The sequence below is a fragment of the Hoplias malabaricus genome, chromosome 1 (genome assembly GCF_029633855.1).
Source record: "Hoplias malabaricus isolate fHopMal1 chromosome 1, fHopMal1.hap1, whole genome shotgun sequence".
NCBI lineage: Eukaryota > Metazoa > Chordata > Actinopteri > Characiformes > Erythrinidae > Hoplias > Hoplias malabaricus.
In genome coordinates, this window is record NC_089800.1 from 3,027,632 (window position 1) to 3,044,381 (window position 16,750).

Below are 16,750 nucleotides of genomic sequence, written 5' to 3' on the forward strand. Positions count from 1 at the left end.
CCTTCTAGTCCTCCTCTTCTTTAAAGAGCTTGGTTTAGAAATGAGAATAGTGTGAAGAATGGCTGAAAGAACTGCAAAACAAGTGCTACAAAGGGTCCTTTTGGTTCCTTAAAGGCGTTGTTCACTATTTGATTCAAAAAACATTTTTATAAAATTCAGAATATGTTTCTTCACCATTCGCTAGCCCTCCAGTCCAATGCCCCTGTGTCTGTAAATGAGTAAAAAAACAAACTGGATCGTTCTGGTATGCTAGACATCTGGAATATTTTTAGACAATGGAGAGAAGTCCAAACATTGAAAAACATAAACAAAATGAGGATGTTGCTCTATTCCTGCTCCATGGGGGGGGGGGGGGGGGCACTTAAGGTGGAAATGGCTCCAAACTCGGGAGACGGCTAACTGCATTAGCGACAGTGCTACAAAACTAAACAAATGAGTTTCTGTGGGAATTCAAACTGTGAATAAAATCTTACAGACAAGTTACACTTCAGCTGCGTACAAACAGCAGTCATAACTTTCCCTCAAACACACCGTTCCACCTTAAAGACGCTGCATCGCTCAAAGAACCCTTTGTAGCAAGGCAACCCTTTATAGTGAAGGCAATGGTGCTAGAACCCAAAGAACCATGAGATCTGATGCCGTTTCTCCATGTGAACATCAGTGAGGTCAAGGGGCTGTGGGTCACAAACTTCACCAATCACTACATACATACATTTATACTTCTCCATACTCCCTTATACCACTTAATACCCACTCAACTTTGGACATGGTGAATTTAGACTGAGTCGACTCCAAGAGATTCAAATAAACGAATCAGTTTATACGACTGAGACCCAGACGCTCGACGAAACAATTCTTTGGGAGTCGACTCCTCTTTACAAACTAGGTTTATTTTAAGCAGCACCTCTGTTTAAAGCCGCTCATACGACTCCGAACCACACTCTGAAATCATTTTACACACGATACAAAGAACACACCGCAGTATCTGCCACTAAGTATGAATAAACCTTGAAAGCGAAGAGGAGTCGACTCCCAAAGATTCATTTCTTCGACCGCGTCGTTGCCCTGTCAGCCGTAAACAAATGGAGTATTTTCCTGCGTTTTCTGTATTCAAATAAGAAATACTTTATTTGTCACCACATTTAGCAACCTTTTACGTTTTTTTGTGCAAATGTGTAAAACATTTTGTCATATTTCTCATCTTCATTTGATGTTTTTGTTCTTGTCTAGTTTTTGTGGTCAAAAATAGAACATCAACAAATGGGGAGGGAAACAAAGAGGGAAAAGTGTGTGAAACAGTGAGAGAAACAAGCGAGCATTCACACTACAGCCTTCTGTACAGAAAAACCCAGCTTAAATGACCACAGCTCTGACCACATCTGCCCTGACCCACTTTGAAACAAATCCACACGAGCTCCATGGCTCCATTAGGCAACATCTGGATCCAACATACACCCAAACATCCCCTAGCCATCTCAGAATAAAGCCAGCCCAACCCCAGCGTAGGCTCGGGTCGGGCACTGACTGAGAGAACGGTCCTAAGAACACTACGCTCAATGCAAAGTGAGGGCCAGAGGGGTGTGAAGACCCCCAGCAAAGATCTCTGTGATCAGAGAAAGGAAGGAGCTCCATCTAAATCTGTTGGGATGAGTTTTGCTCCTACCATGTCTCCTTTTGACAGAGACGACGTTCTCCAGACACACAGGGACAGCTGGAGGACACATTCTCTCCATCCGCCCAGTCTCACCTGATCCCTACCCGGACACTCTGGAATTCACAGCCGTCCAGTTTCAAGGATTTATCTTCTCCCTGTCCTCTTTATTAGAGACGCATGGACTCTTCCTCCCTGTTGTTATTGTGACTCTAACTCACCCAGACTGGCTCTGGTGTCCTGTCAACTACGCAGACAGACCTCACTCACGCTCACAGACCCCTGCCAAGAGGGAAAAGGTATGGCGCAAAAATCAGGAGAAACCGCAGACAGACAAAAAGGAGACGTGGGAGAAAAATAGTGGAGAAGAAGTGTTATTATTTCAACACTGAGCCCAGTGTGAGACGACTCTGAGACCTGCACTCACACTCGAGAAGAGAGACAGGGGACATTCCTGGACTCTCTCTCTCAGGAGAAACATCTGAGCAGATGGAGACACAACTTAGTCTCCAACCTCCCTCACTTTGACCTCCAGGAGACACTACAGAGATATTATTAGGACACTAATGAGATGCTAAGGAATCACTGCTAAGACATTACAGAGACATTAAGGAGACACTACAGAAGAAACTCTGCAGAGACTTTAAGGTGGAGCTACAGAGATATTAAGACACAACTGAGACATAAGGGAGAAACTACAAAGATCTTAGAGACAATACAGATATATTAAGGAGGAACTACAGAGGTATTAAGGAGACACTACAGAGATAATGAGAAGAGACTGCAGAGATATTAAAGAGCAATTGCCTAGATATTAAAGTGGCTCTACAAAGATATTAAAGAGAACATTTTTGCTTATTTTCTTTCACGTGGGTGGGTCCCGTGTTTGAATCTCTCTTCTCGTCATAAACCTCCACAAGAACATGTGGAAGCACTGTTTTGTCCGTGACAATGTTGTTCTGTCGTGTAAAGCCCACATTTTCTCAAAATTACCACATGGAGCTTTAAGAACAACACTGTTTCTCGCTCAGAAACGACTCGCTCTTGCTCCACTGACACACATGCAGACATTTATCTCCCTAGCTCTCTCTCAGTCCTGAGAGGAGGAGTTGGGGTTTCCCTCTCTCTGTGTTTCCCATTGAACAGACGGGGCAGAGTGTGTACTACATTGTTTTAACATCTGTTTTCTCATTTCAGACTCAGTTTGACCTGTGAGTGGTTTCCCAAAGAAACAAAACCATTTTTATTTTTACCTGCAGAAGACTCCGATGCCATCCAGGACGTAGCACTGTCCTCCGTTGAGGCAGTAGTTGGGCTGTGTGTCGCACTGTGACCTGCAGGTCCCGTTAGCGCGGACGTAGCCGAGCCGACACTCTGTTCCTCTGGAGATCCCGACCCGAGACTCTTCCTCTTCAGCGGGGAAGACGGGGCTGAGGAAACGAGGGCGGGAGGTTCTGGGTGGAGTCGTAGTGGTAGTGGTGGTGGGCTCCTCGTACATGTCGGTGGTGGTGCTGTAGTCGTCTGAAGTCGGGGACGTAGCTTCGTTGTAAGGCGTGGCGTAATCGTAGGTATCCAGCATGGACCAAGAAGTCGGATCTCGTCCCTGAAGCTCGTGAGCCGACGGTGAAGGTGTGATTAACTCCCTGCGGGAACCCAGGTCAAAATCCACCGTCACGGGCTGGGTCGGAGGGACGGCAGGGGACTGGGTCTTCTGAGTCTCCTGCTCCTGGGGGTCCAGGTCCACCACAGTCGTCTCAATTATTGTGTTCGAAACATGCCAAGGCGACTCTGTGGGAACGTGTGGCCTCAGGTCCTCTTTTGCCATGTCTTCATGAGTGAGCAAGTGATCGTTTTCTGCAGATTCTTGGCTAATCTCTGGAATCCTGGTTTCTACTGTGCTTTGGTGGGTCTCCTCAGGAGCAGAAGTGACCACCAGAAGGTCGTCTAGCGGGAGACCGCTGCCCTTCTCATCGTCGTCTCTGGGTTTTCGTCCAGCTCGGAGATGCAGGACCATATCGCTTGCGGTTTTGAGTGCTTCGGTTATCTCCTTCCCGTTGGCCTCGTTGGTCAGGGTCTCGTTCGAGACACTCACAGCCGAGTCGGTCATGTTCCCCAGCATTGAGTTAGCTGTGGAGACAGAGATGGTCAGAGTTAGTTACAGATACTGAAGCGATACCTGGTTAAAAGCTTGTCTATAGCAGAACATGTCTATATCTGTTAAATTGGACATTTGCACCATCAAGCAAAGTCAGAAAAAAAACCTGCTGTCAATTTGGATGGCTTCTGAAAGTTAGCCTGAAAAATCTGTCAAATTATGTAGGCCCTAAACCGTGGCGTGTAAACCTTGTAGAGCGCTGATCGTCCAGAGAGAGTCGTCACTCTACGCCACGCAACGCAGACGACCAGCACCAACTCTCCATCTGTAAAATCTCCAGCTGCAGCAGAGATTAAGTTTGTTTTTATCCGACTCACGACGGCAGCTCGTAAAATTACGCCGTGGTCTTTTGAAGAGGTTCGAACGCTCCTTGGATCGGTGGCCGACGAAAGAATCCAGCGAGAGCTGGACGCTGCAACAAGGAAGGAACAAACTCTACTGATCTGTCTGAACTGATGACGGAGCTGTGTTCAGTCCCAAACAACAACAACACGCCAATACACCATAAGTAAACACCGCTTAACGTTACGGCCGACGTTGTTGTGGTTTCCAAAGCCCACTGGAGATGAGGAGTCGACTCCCAGGTAGCGCCCTCCCTGTAAGCATTGTTAGCCACATTAGCATTTCTAGACCAGGCATTTATTTAAGGTCGATTATGTCCAGCTGAGTAAGTCTCTGATTTCTTTCCAAAGCTTCTTGAAAGCCCCTGGATTAAGAGTAATAATTTTACTAATGTACTGAGCCGGCGTGGAGTTGGGATTAGGGATTAGGGATCGGCAGCTTGAGGCTAGTGACTAGCAGGGATCCCCCTGGGGAGCAGGACTGAGACTGATACTATGTTACCTCAGCAGGGCTTTAAACCCTCCTCTAATTCACAGAATAACAAAGTTACAACAACATAGACAGCATGCAGGCAAGGCTTTTAGCTATGCCCAAGAATGGAAGACCAAAAGGCCATGGTTTGGCATGTATTTTTGCCACTTCTTTTTTTTTTTTTTTTGATAATGACTGATTAATTTAATTGTTACAACATAATTTCAAGACAAATGTTTATAACCTCCACCCCCGACCTGCAATCATACGATAGGGGTAGCAGGGGTCTAATGGTTCCAGAAGTAGGCTTGGGTCCTGAAGGTTGCCAGTTAGATCCCCCCTCAACTACAAAAATTAAGGGCGGGGAAGTGAAGAAACAGCACTTTCTTCTCCCTCAATGCCCATGAATAACAAGCCCTTGAGCAATGCACCTGACCCAGATATGCTCCCCAGGTTGTATATATATATATATATATGTGTGTGTGTGTGTGTGTACTGACATGGATGGGGGTTAAACACTAGGCACAATATACAATATAGAACTTAACCTTGATATAAAAAATGCTTCTTATGAAATGAAATGAATCACAGTAAAACTATAAAAAAATAGATAAATGTGATGTTGTGTGTTGCTGTGGAGATCAGGTCGCACCACTGACTCTGGAGCTGTAGCTTTTTATTTCAGAGCAGGACAATCCAGAAAGAGAGTTGTTTTCTGAGGAATGGCCTCCATTGGTTAGTTTCCAGCAGGTTTCACAATGGATAAAGCCGGGGAGCGTTCTGGACTGGAGCGGGTTGGAGATGCCAGGAAGGTTTCTGAGTCGTAGTAAAAGGGGCCTGCTCCCAGAAACTCCAATTTCACAGCCCTGTCTGCGCTGATGGAAACTGCACATGGATAAGTCAGAAGGTCTGGGGCTGTATTACTGCTCTGTTGCTGATGAGAAATAATGTACAGTGGACAAACTTTTGCTTATTTTGGGATGTGGGCTTAATTTACCCAACAGTACACACTCTCCACTCCTGTAAAACACATCAGCTGACGCCTCCAAACACCCACATGAAGAAGAGCCCTACCCCGTGGGTCCAAACATTTGTTTTTTTTTAAAGCAACACTAGGTTGTATTTTTACTTTAAAATTAAAGCTTCAGAATAATTATGACGCTCCACTGAGCTGTAACAGGGAGAACAGAACTATTGCTTTTGCAGCTCCAGACTCAGCACTGCAGAAACTGCCCTATGTATTTTATTTTTTGCATAGTGCAGTTTCTGGTAGTGTCGCAGTCACACAGCTCAAGGGACCTGGAGGTTGTGGGTTCGATTCCCGCTCCAGGTGACTGTCTGTGAGGAGTGTGGTGTGTTCTCTCTGTGTCTGCGTGGGTTTCCTCCGGGTGACTGTCTGTGAGGAGTGTGGTGTGTTCTCTCTGTGTCTGCGTGGGTTTCCTCCAGGTGACTGTCTGTGAGGAGTGTGGTGTGTTCTCTCTGTGTCTGCGTGGGTTTCCTCCTGGTGACTGTCTGTGAGAAGTGTGTTGTGTTCTCTTTGTGTCTGCGTGGGTTTCCTCCTGGTGACTATCTGTGAGGAGTGTGGTGTGTTCTCTCTGTGTCTGTGTGGGTTTCCTCCTGGTGACTGTCTGTGAGAAGTGTGTTGTGTTCTCTTTGTGTCTGCGTGGGTTTCCTCCTGGTGACTATCTGTGAGGAGTGTGGTGTGTTCTCTCTGTGTCTGTGTGGGTTTCCTCCGGGTGACTGTCTGTGAGGAGTGTGGTGTGTTCTCACTGCGTCTGTGTGGTTTCCTCCGGGTGACTGTCTGTGAGAAGTGTGTTGTGTTCTCTTTGTGTCTGCGTGGGTTTCCTCCTGGTGACTATCTGTGAGGAGTGTGGTGTGTTCTCCCTGTGTCTGTGTGGGTTTCCTCCGGGTGACTGTCTGTGAGGAGTGTGGTGTGTTCTCACTGTGTCTGTGTGGGTTTCCTCCGGGTGACTGTCTGTGAGGAGTGTGGTGTGTTCTCTCTGTGTCTTTGTGGGTTTCCTCCGGGTGACTGTCTGTGAGGAGTGTGGTGTGTTCTCTCTGTGTCTGTGTGGGTTTCCTCCGGGTGACTGTCTGTGAGGAGTGTGGTGTATTCTCCCTGTGTCTGTGTGGGTTTCCTCCGGGTGACTGTCTGTGAGGAGTGTGGTGTGTTCTCTCTGTGTCTGTGTGGGTTTCCTCCGGGTGACTGTCTGTGAGGAGTGTGGTGTGTTCTCTCTGTGTCTGTGTGGGTTTCCTCCGGGTGCTCCGGTTTCCTCCCACAGTCCAAAAACACGTTGGTAGGTGGATTGGCGACTCAAAAGTGTGCATAGGTGTGAGTGAATTTGTGTGTGTCTGTGTTGCCCTGTGAAGGACTGGCGCCCCCTCCAGGGTGTATTCCCGCCTTGCGTCCAATGATTTCAGGTAGCCACCATGACCCTGAACTGAATAAGCGTTTACAGATAATAAATGAATGCATAGTGCCGTTTCTGCAGTGCTGAGCATGAAGTAGCAACTACAGAGGATCTATTCTCACTTTTACAGCTCAGTGGTGCATCACAATGATGTTGAAGCTATAATTTTAAGGCAAAAATATTATATAGTGTTTCTTTAAGCTGCACACATTGTGGACACAGTCTCACCACAAGACCACCGGAGCACATAAAGACCCCCAGCACTGGGCTGTGATGTGCTCTGGAGTGATGGCACTCCTCTGGGCTGTTGGAGCGACTAGCAACCAGAACAAATCATCCTTCACCGGCCTTCTGAACTGCTCTTGTGGCTTTGTGCACTTTGTCTGAAGAATGTCTCGGCGCTGGTTCTGTTCGTCTCTAACTAAAAGCAGATAAAACGTGGAGCTGCTTGGAGACGTTGCATGCGACACGAGAGCCAAAGATGTCCTGGCTGATCTGGGTCCCATTAGTGGATGTGAATCGGGAATATAATACTTCACTGACATATCTGATAATGGGACATTGGATATAGGGCCGTTTGGAGTGTTTTCGCCTCACTGAAATGTGCTCAGGAATCTTCCGATGTTTTTCCAGTTTCCAGATTATTCCCATTTGCTTCGGCTGGAGACATTTGTATGATTTTATTTTTACTTTTGGCTCGTGTCAGACTCACACTGCTTGTCAACACCAGCTCAGGCAAACAACCCATGTCCCTCACAGTGCAGTCTGTCAAACTAATTACATCAGAAACATCTGGCAGTGGCCACAATACTGGAAACAGGCGCTAAGTAACAGACAAGGACAAAAGGATGGACTTTGTGTTGTAGATGATTAAAGAGCTTATAGCAACATGATAATGTTCTTAATGTTAAAAACAAATCATAGTTTAAAATGCAGCTGATAACCCCAGTCCTGTTTGGTTAGCGATAGTCAAGCAGCCTTATTAGCTTTAGTGCTAGCGCTAGGAGGCTACGTTGCTAATTCATTGTTGGGTAGGGTGACCAGACGTCCTCTTTTACCCGGACATGTCCGTGCGGATTTTCACAAACATCCGGGATTTTGTTTTTCTAGAGCTTACATAGAACTTTGAGAAGTTTCGTTCACAAACTAGTCCCACCCTCTCCTACTCTGATTGGTTCGCTTGAGTGAGAAGGGGGCGTGGTGAAGTAGCCTAAAATCTTCTGATTGGACGGTCTGACTGTAGAGCTACTGTTATTGGTCGATAACCTTCTCTGTAAGCATTTAATTGGTCAGTCTGTACGTCAGTCGTCGTCCACCCCCGCCCCCCAGAGACGTGTCCTCTTTTTCACCATCTCAGATCTGCTCACCCTATTGTTGGGATATGTTTTATGTTTAATTAATAGCCAATAACTGCCTACATCAAGGGTTTATACATAGTTCCCAACTATAAACGACTGTTTCAATATGATGTGCTGCAACAAAAACACACCCATGGGAAACAAAATGAAATGTACAGGAAATATGAGGAAACATTTCTCATTCACCAGCTTCTAAACCTTTAAAATACCTCCTGAATGGGCAAGATATTCGCACAGTTTTCATTCCAATGATGATAAACCAGTCAATACTAAATGCTTTGAGTATCTGTGTATCTTTCTCAAATCACTGCCTCACTTATACGTTGGTGTTGTTAGCAACAAACTGCCGCTCTTGTCATAAATAAACACAGCCAAAGTGCTTCAGGTCATTTGTGCGCTAAGTGCATGATCTGTTTCAGATATAATCACATTCTAAAACGCTACCTTAAGAGAAGAGGCAGACATTTTTCCGGAGACAGAAATCCGAACTGCTTCAGAAGCTTCATTTAATTACAACAACATTATAATGCACTGTTACTTTGAACGGGTAACTCTTCACCAGCCACCCCCTTGAACCCCACACAGGAGCAGGGGTCCTGAACACACTGTAACACACACACACACACACACACACACGCAGGGGTCCCCTTTACCTCAGTGGAGTGTTAACACACAAAGGCAGACTGATGCTTTAACACAGGGCCTCACCAGACATTTAAAGTATGTCCTTAAGCTTACAGTCCACCTTAAATAGGTGTACAACTTTACTTTAAAATAGGTTTAAACCATAAACATAGCAGCAGCGCACTGTAAAAGACTGGCGAGAGGTCCATCCAATTACACTGGGACAAGATGGAGTGATGTGAAGGCTGAATGCCATCAGATCCTCGCAGCAATGTTCCAACATCTACAACCCTTCCTGTAGAACTGATTAACACCCTTCATTTCTGAAGAAACACTGTATGAGCAGGGGTCTGGGCTCTGTGGACTGGGAGAATGAATCTGAAATCACTTTCCGAGGGGAAATTTGTGTAAATGACATTTTGTCCACCTTATTTCATTATAAATGATCACGATTCTTCAGACCGAGCCGTTTGAAGCTGGCCACAGCCTCGGTCGGTGGTTTTCATGTGTTCTTCTGTAGGCAGCTCATGATTCCCCAGCGTCTGAATGCTGATTAATTGTGCGACTCTCAGACAGAACTGAATAAAAGCCCAGAAGTGGGGGCCCTCGGCTCGGTGGGCTCTGAGAGGACACAAAGACCCCTCTGTGCACAGATTACTTTCGGCTGGAGGGATATTGTTAGGTAATACCTGGTACCACTGTGAGATGACATGGTGATGTTGTATGATGAGCGGTTAAGAAAGCTTTGTACTTGGGTCTATGTTTGTTCGGTTCTAATACAGTGTCCGCTGAGTGTTACGCTCTGGTTCGAGGGGTTAAATATTCGGCGGTATAAATATAGAGAAGAGAGAGGTGATCCAAAATGAGTTCTGGTTTGGACAGAGGGTCAGTCTGGGTTATTTGGGGGTGGACGCGTGAGGAGAATGGGGTTCTGAAGGCTTTTTGAGATACTGCCAGTGTGTTAGCACTCCAGACAGTAAATAAATGTGTCTCAGTGCTCCCTCGGTCCAGCCAGGAGAGAGGGAGACAGAGAAAGAACAAGAGAGAGTCCAAAAACGACTCTTCTGGATGTAGAATTAATCTGCTGTAAGAATCTTCATCCCACACATTTGGGACATGTTTTAATGACGTTTGAGATCAGCACCTGACTTTACAGATGTTTATGTGAAGACTGAATGCCATCAGATCCTTACAGCAATATTCCAACATCTAGTGTCAACCCTTCCAGAAGAGAGGAGGCTGATTAATACCCTTCATTCCTGAAGAAATGGACACTGTTGCATATTGAGTGTAGGCTTGATACAGCTCCTCAAAGTCAGCGCTAAATGCCCGCTAGCGCTCTGTTCACTCCACAGAGCCACAGCGAGTGGAGGAACTGATCAATGAGCTAATACTACTCATCTCTCAGAGGAGAACAGCAGCTCAAATCCCTCCATCTCAACAGTTTGGTAACTGAGGGGAAGGAAATTAAAATGTCTGCTGAGATGTTAAAACTTATATGTATGAGATATGGCAGCTAGCACCAAAGGCATTGTTTAGCTTTATTTAGAAATGCTTCACACTTGTAGCGACAGAGCTGTGCGGTGTCAGGGTGTTATGCTTTAGCTATCTGTGGTCTCTGAGAATTAGCATTTAGCATTGTTCCGCTGCTAGGACCAATGTTAATTCATTTGCTTTAGTCTTGCTTTAGTTGTAGTCCTCTACAGTTGGAGTTTAGCTTTGTTGCTGTGTGGTGGGCAGTGTCATTTGTTTTTTACTAATTTACAGAAGTGCGGTTTCCTAGTTAGCGTTTAGCACCGCTGCTGCACTGTGAAGAGCAGTGTTAGCATATGTACAGAGCAGTAGCTTCCTACAATTAGCATTTATAGTTTTTGCAGTGTGATGAGCATTGTTGGTGTCACTGCACACAGCTTCAGTTTCCTAGTTAGCGTTTAGCATTGTTACACTGTACGCAGCAGTGTTAGCATCTTTGTTTTTAACAGTTCATGACTGCAGTCTCCTACAGCTAACGTTCAGTGTAGTTAATGTTTGAGGAGCAGCGTTATGGTCGGCACAGGGCTGTCTAAATAGAATTTAACTAAATTTTATATGAACTCTATTACGGAAGTAACTCAGGAACAATATAATTAGATTTAAATAGCAAATCCAAAATGAGAACAATTATATATTTTTAAAGTTTAACGTATACCTATGAATGTGTGTTTGTATGCGTGTGTGTTTCTGCTGGATCTCCAGCCTCATTTATAATCAACAGGTGCAGGGCTGGATTAAAGATGTGTTGCCATGGGAACCACTTTGCAGCAGAATTACAGCACAGTAACACACACCCAGAGCCACTGCACACGGACGTAAAATGGTGTTTATAATTATTTATTCAGAGAATGGTTTACGCCAGACTTTGGAACATTGCTGTGAGGATCTGATGGCATTCACCCACTGTGGTACCTGATGGAGCTCCATCTCTCCAGAACACAGTTTCACTGCTCCGCAGGCTGAGGCTGGGTGACTTCATACCATTTTAGCCCAAGCTTGGCATTGGCCACATATTATTAGAGCTTTATAAACATCTGGCAGGCTCTTGGCATTGGGTAATATGAACCTAGGCTCATCTGCAGCTGCTCCACAGCGTCTTATTTCATAGATCAATGCTTTTCTGTGGAGATTACAGCTGTATCAGGAGCACACCGCAAATCTTTCTGGATCTGAACGGTGAAAGGACAAGCATCTCATCATCACTCTTCCTTCTGCAGCAGAACAGAGCCTTAAAAGGGCTGATAATGTCCTGTACGCTGAGCTTTCCAATAGCAACACTGCAACAACACAAACCAAAACACACAGTAACCACCAACTAGACGGCAGGCGCTCAACTCATACAGCTCATACACTCACAGCGTTGGGCAGAAGCTCCACTCTGGCCTTAACACAGTGCTGAGACGGTTTTAAAGCAATGGTTCATTACATTTAGCCCTAACGTAGCCAAATAGCTAAGATATTATAGCACAGTGGCTAATGATGCACACGCAGGTTAAAAGAAAAAAGACTAATGCCATTTATTCATTTATCTGTAACCGCTTATCCAGTTCAGGGTCGCGGTGGGTCCGGTGGCTACCTGGAATCATTGGGCGCAAGGCAGGAACACACCCTGGAGGGGGCGCCAGTCCTTCACAGGGCGACACACACCCACAAACAACGTGCTTTTTGCCCGTGGGAGGAAACCGGAGCACCTGGAGGAAACCCATGCAGATACAGGGAGAACACACCAAACAGTCACCCGGAGTGGGGCCGGAACCCACAAACTCAGAAACCTGGAGCTGTGTGACAGCGACACCTACCTGCTGCACCCAGCTAAAGCTAATGCCAACTAATTCAAAACGATACAGGTCACTAAGCATCACCCACTGCTGCACAGAGCTGAATAATATTGAAAGCAGTTGTTAGAGTAACGTTAGCGCCACGCTAAAAAGAGTCCCTGAGCTAGACTCCTAACTCTGCAAATTTAGCAAATTCGGTAACAGGATTGTTGTAGGTCAGTTTGAGAAACCTGCCTGGAAAATGTCACAGATATTAATGAAAATAACTTTAAGAAACTTTCTAAAATGATATCCACATCAAACAGACACAACAAGCGCAGAGAAAACAGAGAGAAAACTAGAACCGAGAAGAAAGCAAACTGAGTGAAAATGGCTCAAAAGAAAACCTCACTGCTGTGCGCTCGGGTCGGGGGTGAACTAAATTATGATTAAAGCAAATCCTCACATGTCTTCGGTGTCTGAATAATGGATGTAAACTGTTTTATTCTTTTGTTCTGTACAAAAAGACAAAGAGCGGACGACAGCGAGAACAGCAGTGGGTTCCGAGGGACGAGTGAGGAGAGGGACGACGTGAGAGTGAGAGTCAAATGCTTACAAATGAAAAATGGCAGCCTCTTCAAGACAAAGGCAACAGCACAGGCGGAACATACCAGCGTTAACACGCCTGTTTATCAATGGTCCTCAACCTGCTGTAAATGAATGCACCTGTACAGGTAACACAGAGGTGACACTGGAAATCTGAGAGCACAGACAAGGTTGTACAAAGATGGCAAAGGTTAATGCACCTCTCCATCAACAACACGACAAAGAAAAGGGAGGGGAGGGGCTTATACAGAGGGGATAATGCCCACAATGACATCCCTCATCAAATAAATCACAAGGAAATCAAAGTACACGAGAAACGACGTCCTAAAATGGTGTCTCGGGTTTCTTTGTCTGATCTGAGACGCAGATCCCCACGCTTTCCCGCCTGCGTCCTGTTGCTGGGCGTCGGAGTGCAGAAACTGAGCGTCCAATAAGGCTGGACACTGGCTCTGTCCCTATTGGACGTATATTCCTTTTTCTGCCTATGAAGTGCACTATATAGGGAGCAGGAAGCCATTTGGGATGCAGCCAGTGCCTCGCTCCAGTTACAAATGAGCCGGGATGAGCCACTGGCATCGAGACGCATCAGCTCTGCTGCCGCTGATGTGGAGGGGGAATGGAAATGGAGGATATTACTCATATACATTAGCATATATTTGCATATTTAATGAGTATCATGCATGGGAATCTGCAGTGCTCTTTAGGGGATGTTCTCCTTGCACTTCTCACGTTGTGTCCGAGCCTTTTGTTTGCGTGGTTTACTGAAAGCACAGGGTTTAATACTAACACAACGCATTGGTTTCCATGCATTACCTAACCCTCACGTACAGTAACACAACCACAACTATTACTCGCCTTTAATCTTAACCTTTAATCTAATCCTAACCCTAATCTTAAACCTAACCTTAATACGTCTTCAACAGTGGAATGTGGAATGACAAGCTGGTGCTTTCAAGGAAGACAAGTCCCTACAATGTGAGTAAAATCTGTTACACACACACACACACAGCTGAGATGCAGCTCATGGGGTTCCACATCGTCCACCAATAAACAACGTCCAGTTACAGGCTTCAAAATGATGGTTCTACAAGGGTTCTTTATCAAAGAACATGGTTCTATACAGAACCTTGAACACATGAAGAACCTTTTACATGATGCCCCATGAAGGGGCTCCTCAGAGCGATGGTGAATGTTCTATAAATGGCTCTATGTAGCACCTGAGTTGCGCCAAAAAACGCTCCTCTGCTGTAACAAGCTTGAGGAACAATAGAGGAACAATTGTTGGTGCCGTACAGAACAGCGCTGCATAGAACCAGCTATAGCACGTTCTCCATCAAACTGAAGAACCCCTGAGAACCCTTTAATGATGCAAAAGGTTCTTCAGCTGTTCAGGGTTCTGTTTAGAGCCATTTCCTTTGATAAAGAACCCCTTGTAGAACCATGATTTTGAAGAGTTTACTTCACATTAACATCACTGTTAGAATCCAGCAGGAAGACGGGGAGGATCTCTAGAGAGGTTCTCCAGGGAGGTTCTCCAGGTTTTCACCAGGGAACACGTCGGAGTGGCCGAGACCCCCGGGGTCAGAGTGGACTCCAGACACACTCCGGGGGTTCATTTTACACACACACACACACACACACAGAGGGAGGGAGAGAGAGAGAGAGAGAGAGAGAGAGAGAGAGAGAGAGAGAGACATGTATAAAGAAGGGAAATGTAGGTTAAAGGGGAGATATTTGCAAGCTGCTTGACTTCCTCTGTTCTCCTTACACTGGTATTTATTTTTGTATCCATCCATCCCTCCATCTATCTATCTCTCCATCTATCTATCTATCTATCTATCTATCTATAAGTACATTCCTATTTATACAAATAGATGAATGAAGGTATGGATAGAGAGAGAGAGGGAGAGATGAAGGGATGGATGGATGGAGAGAGAACAGAATGGATGATATAGGGATGGATGGATGGATGGATGGTGGAAGACAGAGATAGAGACAGACGGATGGATGGAGAGACTGAAAGACGGTTGGATTGAGCAATACAGAGAGAGATGGATGGATGGATGAATAGGGAGATAGATGGAAGAACAGAAGGAGACTAGGACAGATCCCTCCTTTAACCCACATTGTCTTTGTGTCCACCTCCTCCTCCTCCTCCTTTTTCACTGACCCACTGTCCTACATCTCTCTCTCTCTCTCTCTCTTTCCAGCATCAAACAGAACGGCGTTCTTACCGCGTGCAGCCGCGAGGAGCACGAGGAACGCTGCCGCTGCAGCCACGCGCCCGGAGCTCGAGCCCATCTTCACCGCTCAGATCCGCCGCTCGCGCGAGGAGGAGGAGGAGGAGGAAAGAATGAGTCTGATCTCGGGATCACTGCTCCAGGTGGAAGCTGGAGCTCGCGCTTCTCTCTCTCTCTCTCTCTCTCTCTCTCTCTCTCTCTCGCTCTCTCTCTCTCTCTACAGCGCCTCTCCTCCGCGCGCTCTCTTCATCTCCTCTCCTCTTTTCTCTTCTCTTCTCCTCCTCGCGCTTTGGCTTCGCTGCTGTTGACGTGTGATGGAATGTGGCGCGCGCTCACGGTCCCATTGTCAGCGACGAAAACAAACAACGGCAGTAAACAAAGAAATAAACAAACACTGGGACTTATATTGTTGTTTTTGATGTTGTTTTAAAATAAAAAAGATGCACCAAAAGGAAAAAGCCCCGCGCGCGATGCCAATGATGTCTCGAGCTTTTTTGGAAGCTGCCACCAAAATACAACGGCCCTCCCTTTCCCTTTAGCCCCGCCCCCTCATAAAGCCCTGCCCCTCCCTCCTCAGTACGGCCCCACACTCAAGAGACTCTTGGGCTAATGCTGTGAGCTCCATCACTCCAGAGAACACAGTTCCACAGTTCCCAGCGGACTTTAAAAAAACACTAAGTAGTATTTGTATCTTAGAATTACAGCTCCAAAATCATCGTGATGTTTCACTGAGCTGTAACAGGGAGAATAGAGCCTCTGTTGCTGCTATTCCAGACTCTGAACTACAGAAATGGCACTATGTAACTTTAGGAGGAGGGTAGGAAATCAGCCCCCCCCCCAAACACACCTCACTCCTCCTCCCTCCTTGATTTCAAGACTGTTCTGTAAAAGTGAATTACACTTTGCAGCTGTAGTGGGAGCCCAAGAGCAAAAACCTTACATACCAAATCTTACCTACTGTTGCTTTAAAGACTTGTGGCATTGGGCCTAGGGACTTTAAGAAACATAGATAGATAGATAGATAGATAGACAGACAGACAGACAGACAGACAGACAGACAGATAGATAGATAGATAGATAGATAGATAGACAGACAGACAGACAGACAGATAGATAGATAGATAGATATGCAGACAGACAGACAGACAGACAGACAGACAGATAGATAGATAAATAGATAGATAGATAAATAGATAGATAGATAGACAGACAGACAGACAGATAGATAGATAGATATGCAGACAGACAGACAGACAGACAGATAGATAGATAGATAAATAGATAGATAGATAGATAGATAGATAGATAGATAGACAGACAGACAGACAGACAGACAGACAGACAGACAGACAGATAGATAGATAGATAGATAGACAGACAGACAGACAGACAGATAGATAGATAGATAAATAGATAGATAGATAAATAGATAGATAGATAGATAGACAGACAGACAGACAGATAGATAGATAGATATGCAGACAGACAGACAGACAGACAGATAGATAGATAGATAAATAGATAGATAGATAGATAGATAGATAGATAGACAGACAGACAGACAGACAGACAGACAGACAGATAGATAGATAGATAGACAGACAG

The 16,750-nt window shown here is 45.6% G+C and overlaps 1 protein-coding gene across 6 annotated transcripts in view; it reads right to left on the reverse strand.

The window, feature by feature from the left end:
• cspg5a (chondroitin sulfate proteoglycan 5a) overlaps nt 1-15,633 on the reverse strand; it is a 36,197-nt gene extending 20,564 nt beyond the window's left edge. For all 6 annotated transcript variants that reach the window (XM_066644966.1, XM_066644964.1, XM_066644962.1 and 3 more), the window contains exons 1-2: nt 15,140-15,633; nt 2,905-3,778 (exon numbers count right to left, since the gene is read on the reverse strand). In XM_066644966.1, coding sequence (XP_066501063.1) covers nt 2,905-3,778; nt 15,140-15,206 — 941 coding nt within the window. In that variant the 5' untranslated portion in view covers nt 15,207-15,633. The remainder of the gene's footprint in view (nt 1-2,904; nt 3,779-15,139) is intronic.
• Nucleotides 15,634-16,750: the final 1,117 nt, after the last annotated feature.